At 35.8% G+C, this 22,900-nt stretch overlaps 1 protein-coding gene across 1 annotated transcript in view; it reads left to right on the forward strand.

Moving 5' to 3' along the window:
* Positions 1-1,352: 1,352 nt before the first annotated feature.
* Positions 1,353-22,900, forward strand: part of LOC133325304 (uncharacterized) — a 73,986-nt gene continuing 52,438 nt past the window's right edge. Inside the window, 9 exon segments of the mRNA XM_061534090.1 lie at positions 1,353-1,477; positions 2,148-2,333; positions 2,789-2,897; positions 2,970-3,075; positions 4,294-4,410; positions 12,235-12,480; positions 13,494-13,676; positions 13,854-13,979; positions 14,061-14,207. Coding sequence (XP_061390074.1) covers positions 2,234-2,333; positions 2,789-2,897; positions 2,970-3,075; positions 4,294-4,410; positions 12,235-12,480; positions 13,494-13,676; positions 13,854-13,979; positions 14,061-14,207 — 1,134 coding nt within the window. The 5' untranslated portion in view covers positions 1,353-1,477; positions 2,148-2,233.

Raw genomic sequence — 22,900 nt, forward strand, 5'->3', positions numbered from 1 at the left:
TTTGGGAAAGGTGAGGAACATCAGCAAAATATAAACGACATCTTTGTGACCACAAACATAGCTGGGGAATTCGGTGGGGCGCTGCTGACAGTCAGTTGGGAATTAAACAAAGTCGCCATGTCACATGGGGGCGGCCAGGAATGTTTGTAATATTTCCAGCTGAAGAACTCATCTTGATGACATACGGTGCTGCTATACCTCGTATAAGTCCACGACCTACACTTGATTGCCTTCGCGAACCTCATGTTCCCATTGTCATACCTGCCCGAAGTTTGCCGCCCTCGTCGCCACAATTAGCACAACCTCAGAAGTTATTGGCTCAGTCCGTGCCAAGCTCTCAAAAATTCCCTAGTGCAGTGCCCTCCGTAATTGCTCCAGCCCTCGCTCCATTACCAGACAGCAACTTGAACGTTTACGATCAAAGTGAGTTCGGCGATACAGTACAAGTCGTCGATCTTCCATTTATAACGAGGGGATCCGGAGTTTCACCACTTTATCCCCACCCCCTTCGAACACAGCAGTCCGCAATCGGTGATCAAAGTAATCCCTCGGTGCATTTGCCCCCACCAACACCACCCTCGTCAGCTACACCTCCTCGTCGAAATTCTCGCTCCTCGTTGAAAAGATCCACACCTGTACATCGAACCGCCATCGGATTGCGTAGGATTGAGGAAGAACCGCCGAACACAATACCCTCTATTGCTTCCTTCCAAATACCTATGTATAATGATCTGAACATGCGCTCTTCACAACAGACGCAGCAACAAGTACAGAATACGTCCGTGCCCGCTCCGTCGGCTCTAATGGAATTTGAGTACCCGACGGGGTCGCTACAAAGAGACCGAAGCCCTAGCATACTGCTGGAGCCATCCACACCAGATCCAACACAACCCCGCTTAGGTCCAGGCTGGGGTCGTCCAATGTCACCTATGGACCTGCCCCCTGAACCATCTACTTCACAGAAGTCGCCTTCTAGTAAGTCACGCCTAAGACCCAAGCTCCATATACCACTCGGTCGATTGGGCCGGTCAACATCCAGCGATCAGAGGGAATCGTACAGACTGCGCGAAGACTTGGAATTGCAGGTGGAAAACCCAGTATTCAATACCGAAAATTTGAGGCAACGCAACTTTGATGCTTTTTTCGACTCTGGCGAGCCGGTGTACAAACTTCAGCCAAAAAGTCCGTTATCGGCGACGAATGACTCGTCGTCGTCCGGGGGCAAAGTGTCGCCCGCGCTGGACAACTACGCCGGTGTGTATGACTCCTCGCCACGCCGGGGGCGTGCCACTCCTTCGGGTGGTCTCTTCGCGCGCTCTCACAAGGAAGAGCCAGCTAAACCACCAGATGCAGTCCGTTCCAAGATATCCGACCACCACGACTCCGCGCGAGACTTCCGCTCCGCTTCGGTGGGTCCCGGCTCGGTTAGTGTGGCAAGTGGTGGTAGTACTAGCGGTGTTCCCCAGAAAGGTGACAGGTGCCCCCAAAATAATTCTTACCAAATTCTAATCAAATTGTTTACAATTCGAATCTAGCTTCATAAAAAAGTCTTTAAATAAAAAAATCGAGCAAGCTAAAGTGCCCCACCACTCTCTTGTTGGCCACTCCAATGGCTCCTTTTCGCAAAGACGTGGAGGGTGGAGGGGTTGCCAGTGCATTTAAAGTCGTCTAACCAATGAGTATTCCATGCCTGCTAACATTCGGTGTTAATGTTTATTACTTGTGTTGATGTCTCTGGTCGGCTGCCGTACGTTCCAACATGCCTCTATGGAGATATCGGCTAATCTCTCACTAATGCCATGCCATTGCTGCAATTTGTCTGTTTGTACTGTTGAAAAGCTACTAACTCTATTGTGCGCGTTCCATGCAGAACCTTGAATCTTGTCTGAGTCCTCCCATTGTCTGCATGCTTCTTCCCTTGTCGATCTCATGTGGGACCAACTCCAGTGTTTGAGGGTCATCATCAAGGTCATGCTGTTCAGTAGTGCAAATTGCTTTTCAACTTTTGTTGTGTGTCTTTACTTTGTTATGGTTATTATTTTTCTTTGTCATTGTTTGCCACGTGTTTTTTGTTGTTTGCGTTCACATTGTTGTTCGCTTTGCTGTCGATTGCGTACTAATAACACACTCTCTTTAATTCAACATAGATTTCTTGGGAAAATCTTCAAGTGGTCTAAAAAGTCGTAATTTCTTTGGGTGGAGGGGGCGCAGTTCCCCTAGCCCCAAGACTAGTATGGCCTCCCATACTGGTGTGCTGAAGGATTATGGTCATAGTAGTTTAAACGAGGCTTTCAAATCCCACAACAATGTCAACTTTAAGTTGATTAAAACTGGTAAGTGTCAGAGAGGGACGCACTGGACAAATTGGAAAGGAAGAAGAGGCACTGTCGGCGGCTGATGTCCAAGTCTAGTTTTTTTTTTTTAATATCGATTTGGGTCAACAAGCATTACATAGAAATGTCATAAATGAGTGTGTTTTACACAACAAATATGTAAGTGAATCGATTCTGTCCATTCATTTTGGAATCACGATAGTGCTTGCCATACTAAAGATTTATTAATCAGTTTGTACTCTTTCAAATTTGGAAAATTTGTCGGCAAAAACTTGCCAATCATACACCGATTTTTAATATGTACATTTTGCTTTTGAATTTTACGGACTTCTGACTGCTCGCCAAGGCGTTAGACTGGTATATTAAGGATTGCGATGTCGCCACAGAGCCCCCATCATTTCCATTAGAGTTGGTCAGATTTCCACCGGTCCAAAATTTATTTATTTTATTTTCAGTTTCCGATTTCACCGAAACCCTTTCCCATTTGTACGAGGAACATGCAAATGCCCTTCAAACCCTTGTCACCAACTACCGTATCAAGAATGCTGAACTTAGGAAAGAGAGGTAAGTCGCGCGCCATTCATATATTCACTCTAGTGAGACTGTGGCGAATGGTCTCTTCTGGTTTAATTGCAGGCCCGCCTGCCATTTATCGATTTTCCAAGCATGGGAAACATTCCTGCAGGAAGTTGAGACAGACTCCCAATCATCGAACGATGTTGCTCACGCTCTATTTCGTCAGGTGAGTTGTTTTCATTGGATGTGTTCACTTCTCTAATACCAATTTATGTGATTATGTATTAACGTCTGTATATGCATTGGGGTTATGCATGTCTGCATTTCTTCTCAGAAACCATTTACTGCATCAGGAATGAATAAGCGTTTGGCTACTAATGACTTTATTCCATATAATTATTTGAAAGGTTCCCGCAAAATCTACTTGCAAAATAATGATTTAATGAAAAACGAAAAGCCACATACGTTCTTGGATTTTACTTAATCCCGTGTAGACGTTGTTTTATTTCCCAATACAGTTCGTACCAAATAAATCGCGGGTTCTCTCTGATTACGAGTATTACAATGATTTTATTGACACGACTTTACTCTGCACTTTACTTTACAGCTTTACGTTACTTGACAACTGACTAACTGCCTTGCCATTTCCCCTATTTATATGAGCCTTGCCTGTCGCTACAGAAGTTTCTAGACGATCTGGTAACACCTAGATTACGAACAATCTACCAACGCAACAAACACATACAAACTTACATTGAGTGAACAATAACAACAACACATATACAGGCGAGGGAGTAACAAAGAAAGAGGAATTAAGCGATCATCAATGATGACGTTTACCAAGAATTAATTGTACGTCAATAACAAAATAGTCAATGAAAGAGGAAATTGAAGGATGTAGACAAATCAATACAGTAGTGGTTGTTGTGAAGTTATTCGAATAAACTGCGTAGCAGAAATTTACGTAACAATTCAAATTCTTAAATTAACGGAATTCATCTAAATTAACTAAAATCTAAAGTTATATTCGTAACAATATGATAACATATGAAAAAGAAACGAGACTTTGGCCATAGAAACCGAGAAAAAGTTTACGTTTTTATTAACAATTCAGTGTTGGTATCGTATTTCGAATCGATTGCATTTTTTGTATGGGTCGCTGAAATGTTTTATGATTGCACTATTAAATACATTTCATGGGATACAAACGGTTATGTCATTTTGTGTGGCTCAGACTCAAAATAAAAGTAATTTTGCGGCAGTGTTTATGATGATTTTATCTCATCATCAAAATATGGTGCGGGATACGAGGTTGCAATAACAAGGCATAACCCCAATATGCATATATTAATGTTTACGAAAATCTCAATTTATATACGTCATCATTGAGTACGCGAGACATCACTTTTTAATTATGTTTTTTTCGTTTCTTTTACACTGGCAGGTGTCAAGACCACTGCTCGACAAATCCTTTCATCGTAAAGTCCAAAGCCGGAAAATATTTACACACAGAGAGTCCTTTGAAACGATCATTGCCAAGACTGAAGAGAAATTGTCAAAGGTAAGAAACTCCGCATCCATTTTATTCCGACCGGTGCACGCCACAACGATACAAAAAACACCGAAGGCATGCAAAGCTATGTTGTTGTACTACGTAACCGATCCACGTCGTTTCCGTTTGATCGGAAAGACTAATGAAGTTTTAATCTGGAGCGATGTTCGTACCATTAACAATTTAAAAATTCAATTTATGGAAAATATATTAAAAATGGGGGTGTGGTGTGGTGTGGTCAGGTGATTGCGTCTTTTTTGTATCGCAATCTAATGTCATACGAAAATGTTTGTCTCATCTTTGAATCTACGAGATATCTCTTCAGTTTCCGTAAGATATTTTTTGACAAGTGATAAACACACATGTTTGTTAAGTCAGAAGTTTGTTTAAAAACAGGGCTCACTAAATTGCAATGGAATTGCAACGAATTTCGAAACAGAATGTAGTTGAGTTTTTCGAAAATACACGTGTTCACTAAAGTAGCTGTAGGCAAAGACATAAAAGTATAAAGATACGGCATTGATACGTCGACAAATTCCACATTTTCGGGTATTGGCCTTTTTATTCTTAACATGCCCCTGTTATGCTTGATTCCCCCTAGATATGTCTTCATAATCTATTTTCTCAAAATGCATTTTGTCGATTCTTTACGGGTTCTATGTCTTTGCTGTAGGAACCGTCTGCACGAAACAAAATAGGTTCACGCATTCCAAAGGACATCAATTACAAACACAATGCAATGAATGAAAAAAACATTTTATTTTTGAGATTGGACAGTCGTTGTCAGTTTGATGAGTTTTGAGTTTTTTTTTTTCTTGTTCTGGTTGGTATTTCGCGATTAAAATGTTGACAGCAAGAGAAGACTAAGTATTAATTCGCCACCCGGTAGACCTTATTTAATAGGCCATGAGTTTTACAATACAATACCTCCTCTTTTTAGGAGGACAATCATCTATTTCAACTGGCTGTCATCTATAAAATATAGGTCCTCTATTTCTATTATCTGTCATCTATATTTTGAAAACTTTTATCAATGTATATTTTAGTGAAGTCGTATTGAAAATGTATTGAGGTCTAAAAATGTTTACACATTTTCTTATAATTCGAGTTTCGTGACACTATTGACCGCTTTCTTTCTTTCTTTTCAACAGAATAGGTTGTAATTGAGCAGAAAGTGTCTGTAGCAAATATTATCAATATTGGTACATGTTTCGAGGTACCTCCCATATAATGGTAGGCTCAAACAGTCCTTACATTAAATATCTTTGGCACGATTTTCAACAGAATTGCTTTTAATTAAATATAAGGTATTCTTGATGAGCAGAAAATCTATATACTTGAAATTGTCAATATTGGTCCATGTATCCGCGTAACCCCTTAATATTCGGCATTTGGCTGTACTTTTATATTTTGGATGATCATTGAGTAGAAAATGTTCCTAACAACATTTGCCCAAGCTTTGCCAAAGACTCCATATATTGGCACTCCATCTTATACGATCCTTTGGGGTTTTGGGCACTCTTATCAACCTAATCAATTGTAATTGGGTATCCCCCATAATTTGTCATGTGGGGGTCAAATTTTCCTACCAAAAACTAATGTATTTCTATTCCCATTGTAGTAGATAAAGTATGTCATTCCGGGATAATGGGGGAGGAGACACATTTTTGCGAATATTTGGGTCCAAGTTTTGTTATAGAAATACGTACAGGTCTCACCCCATTTTCGGTATTATAAAGACATTGACCGAATTTGTTAATAGAGTTGGCTACAATTAGGCATAACGGATTTCTGTGAATGAACATTGATATGTTCAATACGAATAGGTAACATCGGACGGAGGCTATTCTTACTATTTCATTTATTCTATTTTTTGTTAATTGATCTCTTTCCAGCTGAGCTTAATGATAGATTTGTACATACAATGATCGCGTGTACATTCACCGATATACTTCTCAATTATTTTTTATATTGTCTCAACAAATGTTTCAAAACAATGCCAATCCAATTGAAAAAACTAAATATTTTGAAATTGTTCAATAATTGACAAAAGTAGGCTTAAAGGAATGATACGCTATCAATTTTCGCCCAAAACATCTCAAAATAGCAACTACGACGTGCTGCTATCAAAATAGCTCGATACTAAATTCGTGGAAATGCAAATAGGCTGCATAATATTTATTTTGCAAAAATTTCGCGATTTTCGATTTTTTTCTCACCTTTTAAACCTTCCCTAGACCCTCACGAACATTTGGAGACAAAGATCAGAAATAAAACACGTCAAAAATAAAAATAATTTCAGGAGTTTTATTTTTTCCGTCATAAAATAAAACTCATAACCTTTGACCCAATTAGTCCGGGGGATGATTCTTTAACTAATATTCTGTTTTCATACACTACACTATTTTTTAAATTTTATTACAAATGTAAAGGCGCCGAAATTGCGTTTCGAAAAAGGGAAAGAAATAAAATACGAACGTTTTAGTTTCTGATTCCAGAATTTTATTGATATATTAAATATAAATAATAATAGGGGAAGATAAAGAGAAAGAACAGATTACCTGTGTTACGAAGCGATCGTGACGAGAAGCCCAAGAATAATAACAACAATGCTGCCAAGTGACATTGGCGCAAAACAATACTCATTAGAAAACTGACAGTTCAATATTGTAACAATAAGGAGTATGCAGTTTTCTAATGAGTATGCAAACAAACACAATGAACACGGCTAGACATAATTTCTACGAATGCGGTTTTAATCATGCTTAAAATGAAAACTTCGGCTTCTAGCGGCTGATGAATTTGGTGTATATAAATTTGTTTTTATTCTTCATCCAACAAATATATCCATATTAAATTTTGGAAATTCTGCGTATTGTATTGAATACTTCGTAACCTCAACTGGCCAGTAAGCTGAAATTGGTAGTTGTAACATTCTATTTATTTCAACATTGAAAGCAAAAATACATATGTACTGAACGCATATTTTTCTTGTATAAATGAACGGACCAGTTAAATTCCTTATATTTGAGAAAAACAAAGTATTCGACTCCTGTCCAACAAGTTTCCAATCAAACATTTACAATCAGCAGGGATGGTCCGTGTGGCGAATCGTTAGGTTTCGACTGTCAAAAAGGTGCAAACGTCGAAAACGTCATGTAACTATATAAAAAATGTAATAAATATTTCAATAGTATCACCATATACAGTTATTTTCAAGAATGTATATTAGATTGTCCGAAAACTTATTGAGTCAAAAAATCCTCATTAACTTATGTTGAGAGAGTTTGTTCTCTTTTGCGAACACATTGGAAAACTTTATCGAACAACTCCAATAAAATCCAGTAAGAAATCATTATTCCTTACTAGAACTGATAAAAAATTCTAAACTCCTTTTTGGAAGAAATGTTTAAAATTTGCTACGGGTTAGAGTTTCTGTTTAACCCTACGGTCAATAACCAAAAAAGTATACGTAGATCAATAACCGTGGTACATTTGTACCCACCCAAAGATAGCTCTGTAACTTATTAAAAAATTGGACTATCGTGAGGTTTTTTGTTTGAAATTAGTTTTTACCGATCTGATCTAGATGTAGGAACTCAAAATTATATATACATTAAAATAATATATACTTAAATCCATGCTTAAATGATAATCTATCTAAAACAATCATAGTAAATCCGTTATAGCTTTCGAATGGGTTAAGCTTTTTTAGTTATTTTTTTATTGGGATCTTATTTAGGTGTTCCTCAACCCCTCTGCAAATGTTTGTGGCCCTAGACAACATGGGGCCATCAGGGCGACTCGTGGAAATCAGAAACTACCTTGGTTTTCCTTTGGTATACATAGACTAAAACAATTATTATTGCCAATTATTAACATTTTATGAGTTGAGAGATTGTGATTGGCGCATTTTTAACATTATTTAATACTTTAAAACGTTATTTAATGATAGTTTATATATGTACGCCAATTTAGGATTGAAATAAATCAGACTAATTCGATTATAGAAAAAGTTTCAGGTCCAATATGAAGAATAATTGGGAAATTACGGACAATAATCATTGTTTTTGTCCCTGTATACCAAGGGAAAATTAGGGTAGTTTCTGACTTCCACGAGTCGCCCTGATGGGCCCATGTTGTCTAGGGCCACAAAAATTTGCAGAGGGGTTGAGGAACACCTAAATAAGATCCCAATAAAAAAACTAAAAAAGCTTAACCTATTCGAAAGCTATAACGGATTTACTATGATTGTTTTAGATAGATTATCATTTAAGCATGGAGTATATATTATAAGTATATATTATTTTAATGTATATATAATTTTGAGTTCCTACATCTAGATCAGATCCGTATAGACTAATTTAAAACAAAAAACTTCACGATAATCCAATTTTTTAATGAGTTACAGAGCAATCTTTGGATGGGTACAAATGTACCACGGTTATTGATCTACGTAGGTAATAACTTTAAAAAATTGTAAAAATTATATATACGGAAAATTTTTATAATTTTTTCTTTCGATTATGTGTGAAGATATCTCAAGAATGATTCCTTAAAATTTGATCCAAACATCTCCATTATTAAAAATTTTACAGCATTTTTATTAAAAAAAGGTACAAATGTACCCGGTTATTGACCGTAGGATTAAAAAAATTTGAGAGCCTCCGGTTTTTAATTTTTTAGATAAAAGCCACACAAGAGCGATCACTCACGCGACTTAATTATGGAAAAAATCTGCGAATTGTGTGATAGTTTTGAACTTTTAATATTCTTTATATGAATAAGAGATATCAAGCGTTATTACTTTAAAAATTTGGTATATCCATTATTTGCGAAGGATTTTTCTCGGTCACTCACGCGACATTTTTGATTTTGCAGTTTCTATTTCTGCAGTGTCTGCATTTATAGCCATTAAATTAGTACTTATGGTAAGAACAGGAAGAACAAATAATAAAAGTGGTATGTCCTTGTACTTCTTCGACTTTGGTTTACCTTTTGCCGGAAATGCCCATATACCTAATACTTACGATCATTGGAATGAAACCATGAATGTATAATAGAATTAAAATAAAATAAGTAAAAAAGTGTTCTTCGGAGTTACAAACAGGTTTTATTATTCGTATTATGTAAGGTATATGTTTTTATCAAAGAGGATTCGCATTTAATGTTGATCAAATTTGCTTTAAATAAAAATTTATAATTAATTAATTTATTAGCACAATGTTGGCCATTTTGTGGGGGAGGTACCAGTAGGAGTGGACCGACATTCTCCATTTTCGAACTTGAACTAAGTTTGGTAGAACTATTACGATGTACAAAGCTTTTATGAAATCGGATACCCCCTTCAAGAGTTATCGTGCGCACCAGCCGGCCAGACGGACGGACATTTGTAAATCAACATAGAGAAACAGAAATAACTGATATTGGCAACATTACAACAAACACTTTTTTCACATTTAAATATAAGTTATCTAAAATAATATTTAAAAAAATCTATTAAATAGTGAATATCCAAAAATTATTATGACATCTCATATGCTTATCATGAACGGTTAATATAAGAAAAGTAATTTTTTTAAACGCATACGCAAATGACACATTTTGCTAAAAATGTGTCAATTGCATATTTACCTATTTGCATAGAACACAATTTCCAGGAACATGCACTTCTATACATTCAGTATCGCTAAGTTCAATTGTTTGGCATGGGATATTGGTTAAGCCCAGTCAGAAATTAGATATTCGACCTATTTACATAACCCTCATGTACACATTTCTACGATTTTATTTATATAACTTCATCGATTCAAAAACTTTATTCAGAAAGCCGGGCATGTCAGTATGCTAACCATTAATACCTCGCCAAATGACTTGTGGAATTGCGGTGGCATTGGTGTTTGTATTTTGGAACAAGTTTCTTAAGTCCGGTTTTCTTATATAATATGTTGTCATATCCATGGTCTACTGTATATCCTTATTCGACATATTCATTGCATTAATAACTTATTTCATGTGTCCAATATAAATGTTGAACCTAGGCAACTATCCGAGTAAATATGGGAAATTATAAAATTCTTTTAAAATTCCATAAAAAATTGAAAAAGAAATTCGAATGCTGCGCACAAAAGTTATAGCGGTTTTAGATCTTGTATTTCAAACATAAATTTAATGAATTTATATTTGTTGTAATTCGCGAATTTCTTCACAAATGATTAACACATTTGTTTTCTTTGCATACTGGTCAAATCACATTGAAATATGGTTTAATAGTCGCGAAAAACAAACAAAAGCATGGAAATATCTAAAAATAAAATAAATACATTTTTTGATCAAAACAAAACTTTTTTGAATTTACGATTTTTTAGTACGGTTAAGGGAATACGGCTTTGCCTTAATCTGCTGAAATATGCGACGCTTTGTTCTTCAAATTCTTTTAGATGATTCTTAAATATGAGTAGATTCCCCTGTTAAGAGTTTTGACTTCAAAAATGACCAAATATATTACAGTTACAGTATATGAAAATGATCAACATTAAAATGGATGCAATTCACGTATTCGTTGAAATCAGTTGGTGGGCATGCGGTTCTCGTATAAATCGAATCAATCTCTTCCAATAATTATGCATTTTTCAAGGTTTCATTTAGCGGGCAAAGTATGCCGCTCGATGCACTTTACTATGCAAAACCACTAAAATGGCCAAAAATGACGCAACGTGCATAAGATTTTTATGCGCATCAGATTTCAGTAATCTCCGATGAAAATACACAAAGGTACACCAATTTTAAAAGAATTGGTTAAGAACCGCGGATGTGCCGCCACAATCAATACTGGATAAAATACGCATATTATTCGCGTATCGATGTATTTTTGACCTATTTTCATACAAATTCGCGTATATGATGAAACAAACATGAATGTATGTAAACAAATTCGAAGAAAAACGCGATTATATACGCGAATTTGTCAAAATAAGTTTTTGCAGTTTTTCCCACATTCAAGGTACCCATATCCACCGTTTTATTGGGCGGAATTGAACATGGCTGGGTTCATTAGTTCCGGCATGTAAAAAAAAACTAAAATCACGCGGTGTTCCACGGTATTTGAATGGACTTTCTTAAATTTAGACTCAAAAAATATGTTTTTTATAAAAATTTACGCACCAATTGCAAAGAAGCTACGGTGAGCACATTCATGAGATATACACTAAACGCAGCAAAATCACGAGTTCTACAGTCCTATAATTAGTTTAGTCCATTATCCGGTTGCGCGTCCTGATTATTAGAAAAATTAAAAAAAAACACCGAAAATCCGGCTTCAAAATGTCAGCAGGCGTTTTGGGTGGATGCAGTGATTATATGGAAAAATTATATATTAGAACCATATTGTCCATGGGGTATTCTGCAACTTAGTCACTGATCACGTGTGCGTGCGTTGTGTAGTTTAGCCACAAATCAGGAAGGAACACAAAAAAACTCGTTGGCTTCAACACATTTTCACCCTTTTTTTACATTACCACCATCACAGCTTCCACGCAACCTTTTATTTATTACCAATATTTTAAGATTTTGACAAGAACACTTCATTTTATAGAAATGAATTTAAATTATATTCAATATGTTCATATTTCGCGAGTTAAAGCTTGCAAACCTTAGTTTCAAGGAAATTAAAAGACTTTTGTAATTTCCCATATATAGGTCTTAGAATAAAAATTTTGTCATGTTTTACACAGAAGTATGCACAAAATCGAGCATTTTAGGCATGTTCGGACATTTTAGGCATAAATAGACATTTCTTGATATCTTGTCTACTCTGTTTTTTGTTGCTTGCAGTGCCGTCTCGACTACAAGCAATGCTATATGGCACACCGTCAAAGTGCTACCCCACAATCGCTAACTGAATACATAGATGCCCACAATGCGTACGTGCAACAATTGCATGCCACAAATGCCATGCTCGAGACGTTCCAGTGTGAGACGGTGCCACAGCTGATGCAGGAACTGGAGGACATCCACAACGACTTATGCAGTATTATTGCCGACTCAATACAACAAGGCGCTGATGTGATAGCCAACAAGGTAAGTAAGCCGGCAACCATTTCCGGATATTGTTTGTACTTACCGTTTGTGCGGTGGGTCACAGTCAAAAGTATCCACTTGCTTTTTTGTTTTTCATTATAGAAATGGCATAAGCGCATTTTAATATTATATACAATATTTTATTGCTTTATAAATGTGAACGCGAACATCTCAACTTCAAATTAACGCTATAAACCATATCATTTTTATGTGAGTTCAATATAAAAAATAATGATTGTAAAGCAAAAGCAATTGCAACCATTGACGTTTGAAAGTCAATCTTCTCATGGAACATCAAGTTCAATATTGTATCAGAAATGTGTAAACACTATACGCGTGAGTTTGCTTATTTGGATACCCATGACCATGGGACGCCAGACAACGATTGCCGAGAGTAAATTAGTTCTTCACCATCATGAACTAGGAAAATCGCAATGAAAAACAGGGGATTACTCAATATTACTCGATCTTCTGTCCAAAAAATGCATTGAGGCACAAAACCGAGTATATGTATATGTTACATTATTTACCTCTTTTACTACATTTCCATCAAAATTGATGCTAAACGGAATTATATTATGATACGATTGCGTTCTAAATCGCAATAGTTTCGTTTTTTGAACGTTAAGAAGCAACCTGTTGATTCTAATGAGTTCAACAAGGAGTGAATCGAATTTGCAACAAGCCGAAACCAGTGAGAAAAACATATTCAATTTAAGAGACGAAAAGTAGTTGCTCCGACTAGTGACTGATAATCCAATGCTAAGTGCATCCAAACTTGCTGAAATCGCAGAGAAATATCTGGAGAAGAAATGTAACCCAGAAACAATTCCCCTGAAAAAGCCATTTATAAAAACCAAAACCACAAAAAAAAAAAAAAACATGGAAAAAGGATTTTAGAAATCTGCCATTTTTGCTGATGAAAGCAAATTTAACTTGTATTTTTATTGAAGAAATTATGGATAAGATTTACTATTTAAAAGTGTATTAACGTGCTATGTCACATTTTACAGGCATCTGATCAGGCTAGCCGGTACTCAAATTTAACCAGCCAGTGTGCGAATGTTTCTCCTGTTCAGGATTTAGTAAATTTTGTGCGAATCCTGCCGCCAATACCAGCTATCGCCCAGAGAGTACAAAAACGGCCGTTTGCTCCCCCGGGCCCGGTAGATCAAGAGGAAAATGCGGACAATAGCGTAAGTATTTTATATCGTGAGAGGTAGTAATCGAAATAACCCACAGCAGCAACTGTAACAAAACACAAGAAGGGTGGTTTTATGTACAGATCAATTGAAGTGTGTTTGTGAGCTCCCCCATACATGTAGATTTCAACGGAATCGAATATTTTGTTCACGCTTTATTTCTTAATCAAGGATGTGGCGCCACTACTACGCAACGAATTGATTTTTGATCGTCATTCGTCGGTATCACTTCGAGCGGCATTGGAATCCTTGAAAAGAGAGGCACTGGATTTGGAAATGCAAATTAAACAGCTACAGGTAATGCAAATAAAACAGCTTTACATTTCATTGGTTTTGCCGGAGCCCATTGCCGTTTGTTGTCTCGTCTATTTGCTTTAGGACGCCATTGATATCTTAAGCCGCCAACAAATACGTGGAATTGAGGGGCAGTTATTCAACAAAGTCAACGAAACGCAGGAGGACCTTTCAATGAGCAAATTTGATTTACGTGCCAAACAATTGCATCTCTCTGCTATTCGAGCCCAGGTAAGTGACAAAGCTCTCTATTACAAATTTTAAGTCGAATGTGCTGCTTGACATTTAACTGGCAGAGACTTGCCAAATGACGGCAATAGGCCAAGTCGACAGTACCACTGTGCCATGCTCGGGTCTTGCAATTGTGTGTTTATCTGCACTCGGCCAAATGTAGTTTCATCATCATCAACTCGCATTTGTCGCTTCTCGATAGAATTGACAAGTAAAGAAAGGACGCGTATTTTGAATTTTCTCCGTCCCTTCGGCTGCTGCGCCTCTATCATTCCGGACATGGTTTCGTATTTGGCTTCACTCTTCCCGTTTCTGCGAGCCATTACATTTGTTTAGTTTATGTTGCACTTCGTATGCTTTGCCTCAACGTTGATGTGACCCAAGGCAGTTTTCACTAACTCTTACGGTGTGTTGGTCGCTGCATGTTGGCTAGGTGCTGTCGTACTTACCCAGGAACATGCAATGTTTTACAGGCTGAGTAACTAAATATGACATTCTAGAGGTCACTGCATCGCATTCGAAAATTTCAGAGATCTTTGCAGTTGCGTTTGGTATTCGAATTTCTAATTATGAAGCGAAATGATAGAATGCACTGGACAATATGAACGTTTTAGTATAGTCTCAATCCATTGACGGAGGACATATTGACTTTGTTATCCCATTTGTAAATCCTTGGAATATTCATTTTTATATGCATTCTATGCCGTATAAACTGGTGGCCACAACTAAAGCAACTGAAATTGCAAAGAGAAAATATGGCCTATAACCTTTTTCAAGATGAAGTTTTTTTCAGAAATAAAAAGATGATATATTCACTTAAAAAACAACAACAAATATAAACGCAAACATTTTTCAAAATAAACAATTGTCTATGGAAAACTAAATTGACCAAATTTGATTACGGCAGCACACATACGTGGCATTTAATATATATATATATATATAGCATTTCCAGATTAAATGAAACCTTTTACAAATTAAATGAAACCTTTTCCAAATTAAATGAAACCTTTTCCAAATTAAATGAAACCTTTTCCAATTGGAATGAAACCTTTTACAAATAGAATGAAACCTTTTACAAATAGAATGAAACTTTTTCCAAATTAAATGAAACCTTTATTCTCATCCAAGGAAATATAATATTTGCAGTAATTTTAAATCAATATTTGAAATTTAAATCAAAGAATAATAACAAATATAGTTGCATGGCTATGTAATTAACATAAATATTCTTTAATTCGGTGTGATTTTATTTAATATCTTTACTACATAAAACTAAATAAATAGTAATACAAACTGGGGTATTTCTTGACATTTTAATAAATAAATATTTTAGAACAAGAATTGAATACCAGGTCCTAAATGCGAAATACATATTTGACTTAATAAATTGTTGATGATAAGGTAACTGCTTATCTTAATGAAGGGGTTCCCGACTTGCAGCTTGTGGGATTTTCAAAACCATATCCATAACGTAGTTAGAACAATCTTGCCGAGTAAGCTTTCGAATACTTCGCTCGATTACATCAACAATGTTATGTTCCATTGAAACGTCACACAGCTCAGCTCTTGCACATATTTTTATTTTTTTTATGTCATGCCACTTGTGTATTTGAGCGTTATCCATTATCAAGAACGAATTTTCCAACTCTAAATTGATTTTCTCCAAAAGACTTTCTATAAATAATTTAAATCTGTCTGCCAAAGTTAAAGTATTTTTTAATAATGTGAACATCCAAAACAGTGCACTCTCGATAATGTGAGCTAATTAACGTCGGGGTTGTTCATATTTTCTGTTCGACCAGCTTATTTGCCGCTAATTACCTGATTTTTTCAATAATTTAATGTCAGTTTGAGTGCTCACATTATCGAGAGTGCACTGTTTTGGATGTTCACATTATCGAGAGTTCACTGTATTTAAAAATACTTTAACTTTGGCATATCAACGATTAAAATAAATGATCTATTATAAGAGATCATTTTTCGATCTTCTCTTCGAACTATAAATTATTATAATTCTCTTTGTGCTAATATGAATAAAATTAAAAAAAAAGAAAATTAAAGAAAAATGTACCGTTATAAATGAAGTTATGGTGCATGTTTTACAAATTGAATTAGTAGTGTTTTGTATAGGTAGCCATACACAATAAAATTAACTAATTATGAGCGAACCTGATTTTAGCTCGGGAAGCTCTGATAATTGGGAACCTGAGGAAGATGGCCTCTATTGAAATAGAACGAATGAATGACTCCAGAACATTAGGCTTCAGACAAAAATATGCTCAAGACATTACAAAATGGATACCCCAACAATGAGAAAAATTAATATTCATTGATGAGTGTGGATTTAATGTTCACCTACGAAGAACCCAAGCCCGTTCAAGACAAGGAACAAGAGCACACATTGTGTTACCTACGGTCAGAGGTAATGTCACTCTAATTGCAGCAATAAACAACGCGGGAGTTGTACATCACACAATAGTTTCTAATTCCAGTGTCAATGCAGACAGATTTAAATTATTTATAGAAAGTCTTTTGGAGAAAATCAATTTAGAGTTGGAAAATTCGTTCTTGATAATGGATAACGCTCAAATACACAAGCGACATGACATAAAAAATTTGATCGAATCCAAAAGACGCAACCTTAAATTCTTACCGCCTTATTCTCCAATGCTAAATCCAATCGAAAATACATTTTCAAAAATAAAAATATGTGCATGAGCTGAGCTGTGTGACGTTTCAATGGAACATAACATTGTTGATGTAATCGAGCGAAGTATTCAAAAGCTTACTCGGCAAGATTGTTCTAACTACGTTATGGACATGGTTTTGAAAATCCCACAAGCTGCAAGTCGGGAACCCCTTCATTAAGATAAGCAGTTACCTTATCATCAACAATTTTTTAAGTTAAATATGTATTTCGCATTTAGGACCTGGTATTCAATTCTTGTTCTAAAATATTTATTTATTAAAATGTCAAGAAATACCCCAGTTTGTATTACTATTTATTTAGTTTTATGTAGTAAAGATATTAAATAAAATCACACCGAATTAAAGAATATTTATGTTAATTACATAGCCATGCAACTATATTTGTTATTATTCTTTGATTTAATTTTCAAATATTGATTTAAAATTACTGCAAATATTATATTTCCTTGGATGAGAATAAAGGTTTAATTTAATTTGGAAAAAATTTCATTTAATTTGGAAAAGTTTCATTCTATTTGTAAAAGGTTTCATTCTATTTGTAAAAGGTTTCATTCCAATTGGAAAAGGTTTCATTTAATTTGGAAAAGGTTTCATTTAATTTGGAAAAGGTTTCATATAATTTGGAAAAGGTTTCATTTAATTTGTAAAAGGTTTCATTTAATCTGGAAATGCTATAAAGGTATATATATATATATTTCATTTAATTGTAAAAGGTTTCATTTAATCTGGAAATGCTATATATATATATATATAATGCTCAATTTCCTCGCATCCTGAACCTTTGGGAAGAGTTTATGTTTTTGGAAGAGTTTGCGTTTTCAGCACATTTATATAAACAATCAGATCCATTATATTATAAATCTCGTAAATATGTCGAACTCCATTAAAAGAAGAACATCCCCCTACCAATATTGACCACCTTCTATGCTTCCAAGTACACTTGCAATACTGAGGTTTGAGCCTTTATTTGATTTGATCTTCTCACTGTCATTTTTTAGTGTCTGAGCTTTTTAAAATTGTTCTAATTCATCAGAAACATAATATTCCTCCACTGAGTCGGATTCCAATTAATACGTGTTTTTGCGAAAATTAATCTGGCTTTCCGATTTTTGCAGAAATAATATTTAATACTCAATATTTAGCAGGCCAAACACTAAAAATTGAGAAAATCATTCCATATCCAAGAGAAGTAGTTGTACTTTCATGTTATTTATTTATTTATCTATCTATTAGATCTATTTGTCAGATTATTATTTTCCACAACGCCTTCTATAAAGAGGCCACACAACACTTTATCTATTTGAATGAAAATGTTACCTATTTACAAAAATAAAGTTCATATTTTTGCAAATGTTCACTAAATTGAAAACATTAAAAAACATGATTATCCGGATTAGCGAGATTTTACTGTATTAAATATTGAAGAAACTTTAACGTGGGTTGTTTCGAACAAACCATTTTCACAAACCACTAAACTTTTTTAAAGGAATATTACACCGTTTGGACGACAGCGCTTTCCTCATTGCAATGAAAAGCTTCCGACGAGAGCAACAGGTTTTTTGGTTTTACAACAGCTGAATTCTGAATACAAAGTTCGCTCAACTTCCACTGACCTACTGAGACGTATCAAAGCTTGTCTCATAACAGCTGCCCATTTGACAGCTGCCCGAATTCACATTGCGCATGTGACCAATATGATGCTGTTACTTTTATGCCAGTCGAGGAAATTTTCTGAGGAAGGCACCATTCGAATGTTTAGTTTAGTGCGGAGCGAGTAACCTAACGGTAGTTGTAACGTGAAGTGCGTGAATCGTGAAGTGTATACTTTGCAAAAATTAAAAAAAAACACACACACACACATATTCAGTAATTTGAATGCATATGTTGAAACGGTGGTCGGGTCGACTTTTGTAACATTAATAATTGCGAACGTCGGGCTAAGCAGCTGTGGTAGTGAATTGCCTTCCACATCAATGTTATTTTGTGATGATTTGTAATTATTATATCAACGTCAAGGTCTCTATCAAGAGCAAATGTTGCACGGAGATACCTCAGGCGCTGGTTCACACTGCAGCCGTGTGACACTTTTCGCTACAGGACTATTTCACATGCATATGCCAACTCAGTTGTAGCCAAAAGCAACATTGCAAACTAATTTAACCTATTAGTTAGCGAAAACAGGGCAATTGTTGTTAGCAAATTACCAACAGGGGAAAAATCTATCGCAACTAATTGTATACGAAATAAAAAACAATACATCCCTTCATACAAGTTGCCTTAAACGCAGAGAGTCAGAGAGAGAGAGAGAGAGAGGTGACGAGGACGAATCCACCACACCAGACGGACTTTAACCCTCTCACTCTGTACGTGTTACTAACCACACAATTGTACCACGCCACCAACACAACAAAAGCTGGCAATCATCTGTCACTGCTAAGCTGCTACAGCTACGCCGAAGACTGTATCGTGTCCTCATCTTATAAAAGTGTGATGCACGCTAGGGAAATAGAAACAGTCACGTGTCACCTCTGCTGCGAGTGAAGGCATATGCGCGCCCAAAAGTATACAGCGCGCTTGTAACAACCGACCCAACACCACCATCATCACAACCTCACCCACTGCTGTAGTCCTAGTCTAAAAGGCACCATTGGCTGCGTGAGTGTGTTGGCTGTCTTTTCATCCCATTTTATGCCTTGTGACGGTGAATTGAGTTAGCCCAAGTGTGGGCGTACGTGAGTGATTGTGTGAGTTTTTGTGAATCTGAATGCGCGCGCGAGAACTTTCGTTATTTGTTTTGTGTGAATACTTGCACCGTAGTGGTACGTGTGTGTTTGTGAGTGGAAGAATGCATGAATGAATAATAAAGTCGGCGGCGACTACAACAAAGAGAACTGACACAGCGAACAATTCGTGTTAGCCATTGTGGTGGTCTATGAAACACAGCACAGGAAGCGGAAAGCGGAAAATCTCGACCGAAGACAAGCCAAATCTCGACGACTGTTATTTGCCGCGAACGCCTTCTCCTTCCCTAATGCCCCAATAGGTGCCAACTGCCAACAGGAATCAAATAAAACCTCAATGAAATTATAAAATACTGCACAGTGTCTCTTAAATGTAAACGCACAATTTTAAATAGAACCAAAGCGCCTCCTCCGACAACGTGCCTCCAAACGTGTTCTGCCCAGAGTCAATAAAATTAATCATTCAATAACGCTACAATTCGATCGAACCCATATGCAAATACAAAGCAAGAACACTACGACCCGTTAACACCAAAGCCAACTCGTCGATAAGCGAAGTATAGCCAAGGACTGGGCTGCACAGGTTTTCATTTTAATCGTATTCCTGTTATTGTTAAATTTTTGATTTTTCATAACAAATCGCAAAGTCTGTCAACCAATCAATCGTTTTTCCCTTTGCCCGTGTAAGTAACGTTTCGTTATTTCGTCTTTTCGTCATCGACTTGTCTATCCTTTGAATTTTGTCTTTTTTCTATAATCCATCCGATTTGTGTTCGTTTCCTTTATAATTTGTTTGTGTCCAACTTTTATTTAACCGCATCAGCCAACACTTTACCCGAAATCTTTGTAAAGTCACCGATACAGAATCCAAACTATATTAGCGAGTAGTCGTAATGCTAACTATGCACACTGCTGAGTTAAAACACACACACACACATATATATATATAGGATATTACTTCATTTCAAACCATTCGACTGTGGGAGTACAAATATGAAAATTGTTTTGAAGTTGATGTCCTTCAAGCACACTACAGTAGTCGACATTCGTTTGAGCGAATAAGATGTTTTTGAGATTTTACTATGAAAATGCATTATTATTATATATTTTTTAAACAAAATGGTGCATTTATTTAAGGTATCGAATTTCAAATACAAACAAAAACATTTTTCATACACTTCTTAAAATAACTAAAAATAAGTTTTTTTGCCAGGAAATTAGTTTGAGCGGAATGAAAAAAATTTCCGTTAAAAATAAACTTTAAAATTTTATTATTATTAAATTAATATTTAGCATGTCCACCGCAATTTATAATAACATATAGAATACAGTTTTACACAGAGTATACTACATTTTGGATAGTAATTATGCTGATGTCTAACCAACATTCTTCATAGCATATTTAAGGTAATATAAAAAAAATATATGTCGAGTCATACATAGGAATCTCATATAAGTTTACAATAGGATTAAATACCGAGACATGGTACGTTATGTAACAGATAGCTGAAAATGTCCTTAATTTTGTTGCTGGGATATCGATTTTTTGCTGGTTTCTTCCAAATTCATCCTTTATCTCTTAAAGAATTGTCCATTGTTGATGGTTTTACACCATAATTTTTCCTTTTTTAGATGCTTAATCTAATCATTAATTTTCCAATTTTTATATTAGAATGTCCATATTTCCTCATAGAATTGATGATATTTATCTCCGTACCATATAATAGCTTAACCGAACCCATTTATGCATAAAAAATATGAGTAATTTATAACATATGTTAATCCTTTTTTATTTTTATTTTTTGAATTACTCCCTGACTTACTGCTTACAAATATTTTTGATTCTTTCTCAAGTCTAAGTTTTTTACACCGTTTGCTATTTTAAATTGAGCTGCGCTCAAACGAATTTTCTCTATAATAATAATATAATATCAAAAATATCATATGCGCTCAATCGAATGTCGACTACTGTATGTGTCAAATGAGAGAGAAGAGAAGGCAATACAAATAAAATCGGTAGTACAATATGCCGCTACAGGCTACAACCTTGCATTCAGTGCAAAAATGTCGGATCATACCGAACACAGTTTCAACCTACATATATTGGAAAAACTTAAGAAACGGAAAACGAAAAAAAAAATTAAAAATGTTCTGTGTAATGTCATCAAAACGATGAAAATGGTGTCTGAACAACGAAATGTGTAATCAACTTGAGTTAGAATAAATATGTTTTACTGATTAAAAGCTTGACGATGAAATGGCCAGTTAAGGGTGAAAATTGTTTGTTACAGACACTGAGATATTTCCACCAATCTGAATAAAATCTACAGTCCAAATCACATTCTTAGATGTCACAAGTATTGGAATCTTCGAACAATTCACACTCGTCTGTGAGATGGTCGGAGTAATCTTCACATTGCAAATACACGTCTATAGTTTAGCTACCTTTGCTACAGCTTAGCTTTAAAAATAGGTTGCTATGAAAACACGTTCACAACAACCCCCGCACACATAGCATTTCCTTCCTAGTTTCTGTCTCTTTAGTTCCCTTTAGTTGACACCACCACACTTTAGTTCGGTTTTTAAGTTTTTTCTGTATTCCTTAATCCATTTTTATTGCCAGTTTGTTTATGGCTGCATCTTTTTGTGAAACCTCCTAAACTGTGTAAATAATAAAAAATCCAGAAACACACTTTAAAAAGGATCCGACAAGCGGAAGCTCAAACATATGGAGACCGAGTATCGCCGCATACGGGCATAGAGTATCACCAACAAACCACCGTGTATGTTCTGTGCGGATTCGTCGCATGTTAATTGAACAATAGTCAAAAAAGCGGCGGTCCACACCACCCTTTTCTTTGTCTTGAGTATAGACATAGACATTTCACAATACATATATAGTTATACATACATTTAAAAGTAGAACACACATTCATATATGCGAATGCGAACGTAGTCTTAAACCAAATAGGCAAATCGACGAGGAGCAAACAATCCGAACCCAATCACAAGCCAATAAAACCAACAAGGAAGCGGTACACCGCAAACCCGCTTCAGATCGTTCGCCGCCATATTCAAAGAACGAAACACCTAAGGACGGTTGATCAAAGGTGTCAACGAAGAAGCGGCAACAGCAATCACGTCGAAGCACAAAACAACTTTCCTCGCAATTTCTTGTCGTCCCAATTTGAACGGTTTAAGTAAGTCAGCAGCAAAGGCAGTCGAGCATACGCTGCAATT

Source organism: Musca vetustissima, unplaced genomic scaffold (assembly GCF_032173495.1).
Source record: "Musca vetustissima isolate MV318-11 ecotype Yass unplaced genomic scaffold, APGP_CSIRO_Mvet_v1 utg567, whole genome shotgun sequence".
NCBI classification, from domain to species: domain Eukaryota; kingdom Metazoa; phylum Arthropoda; class Insecta; order Diptera; family Muscidae; genus Musca; species Musca vetustissima.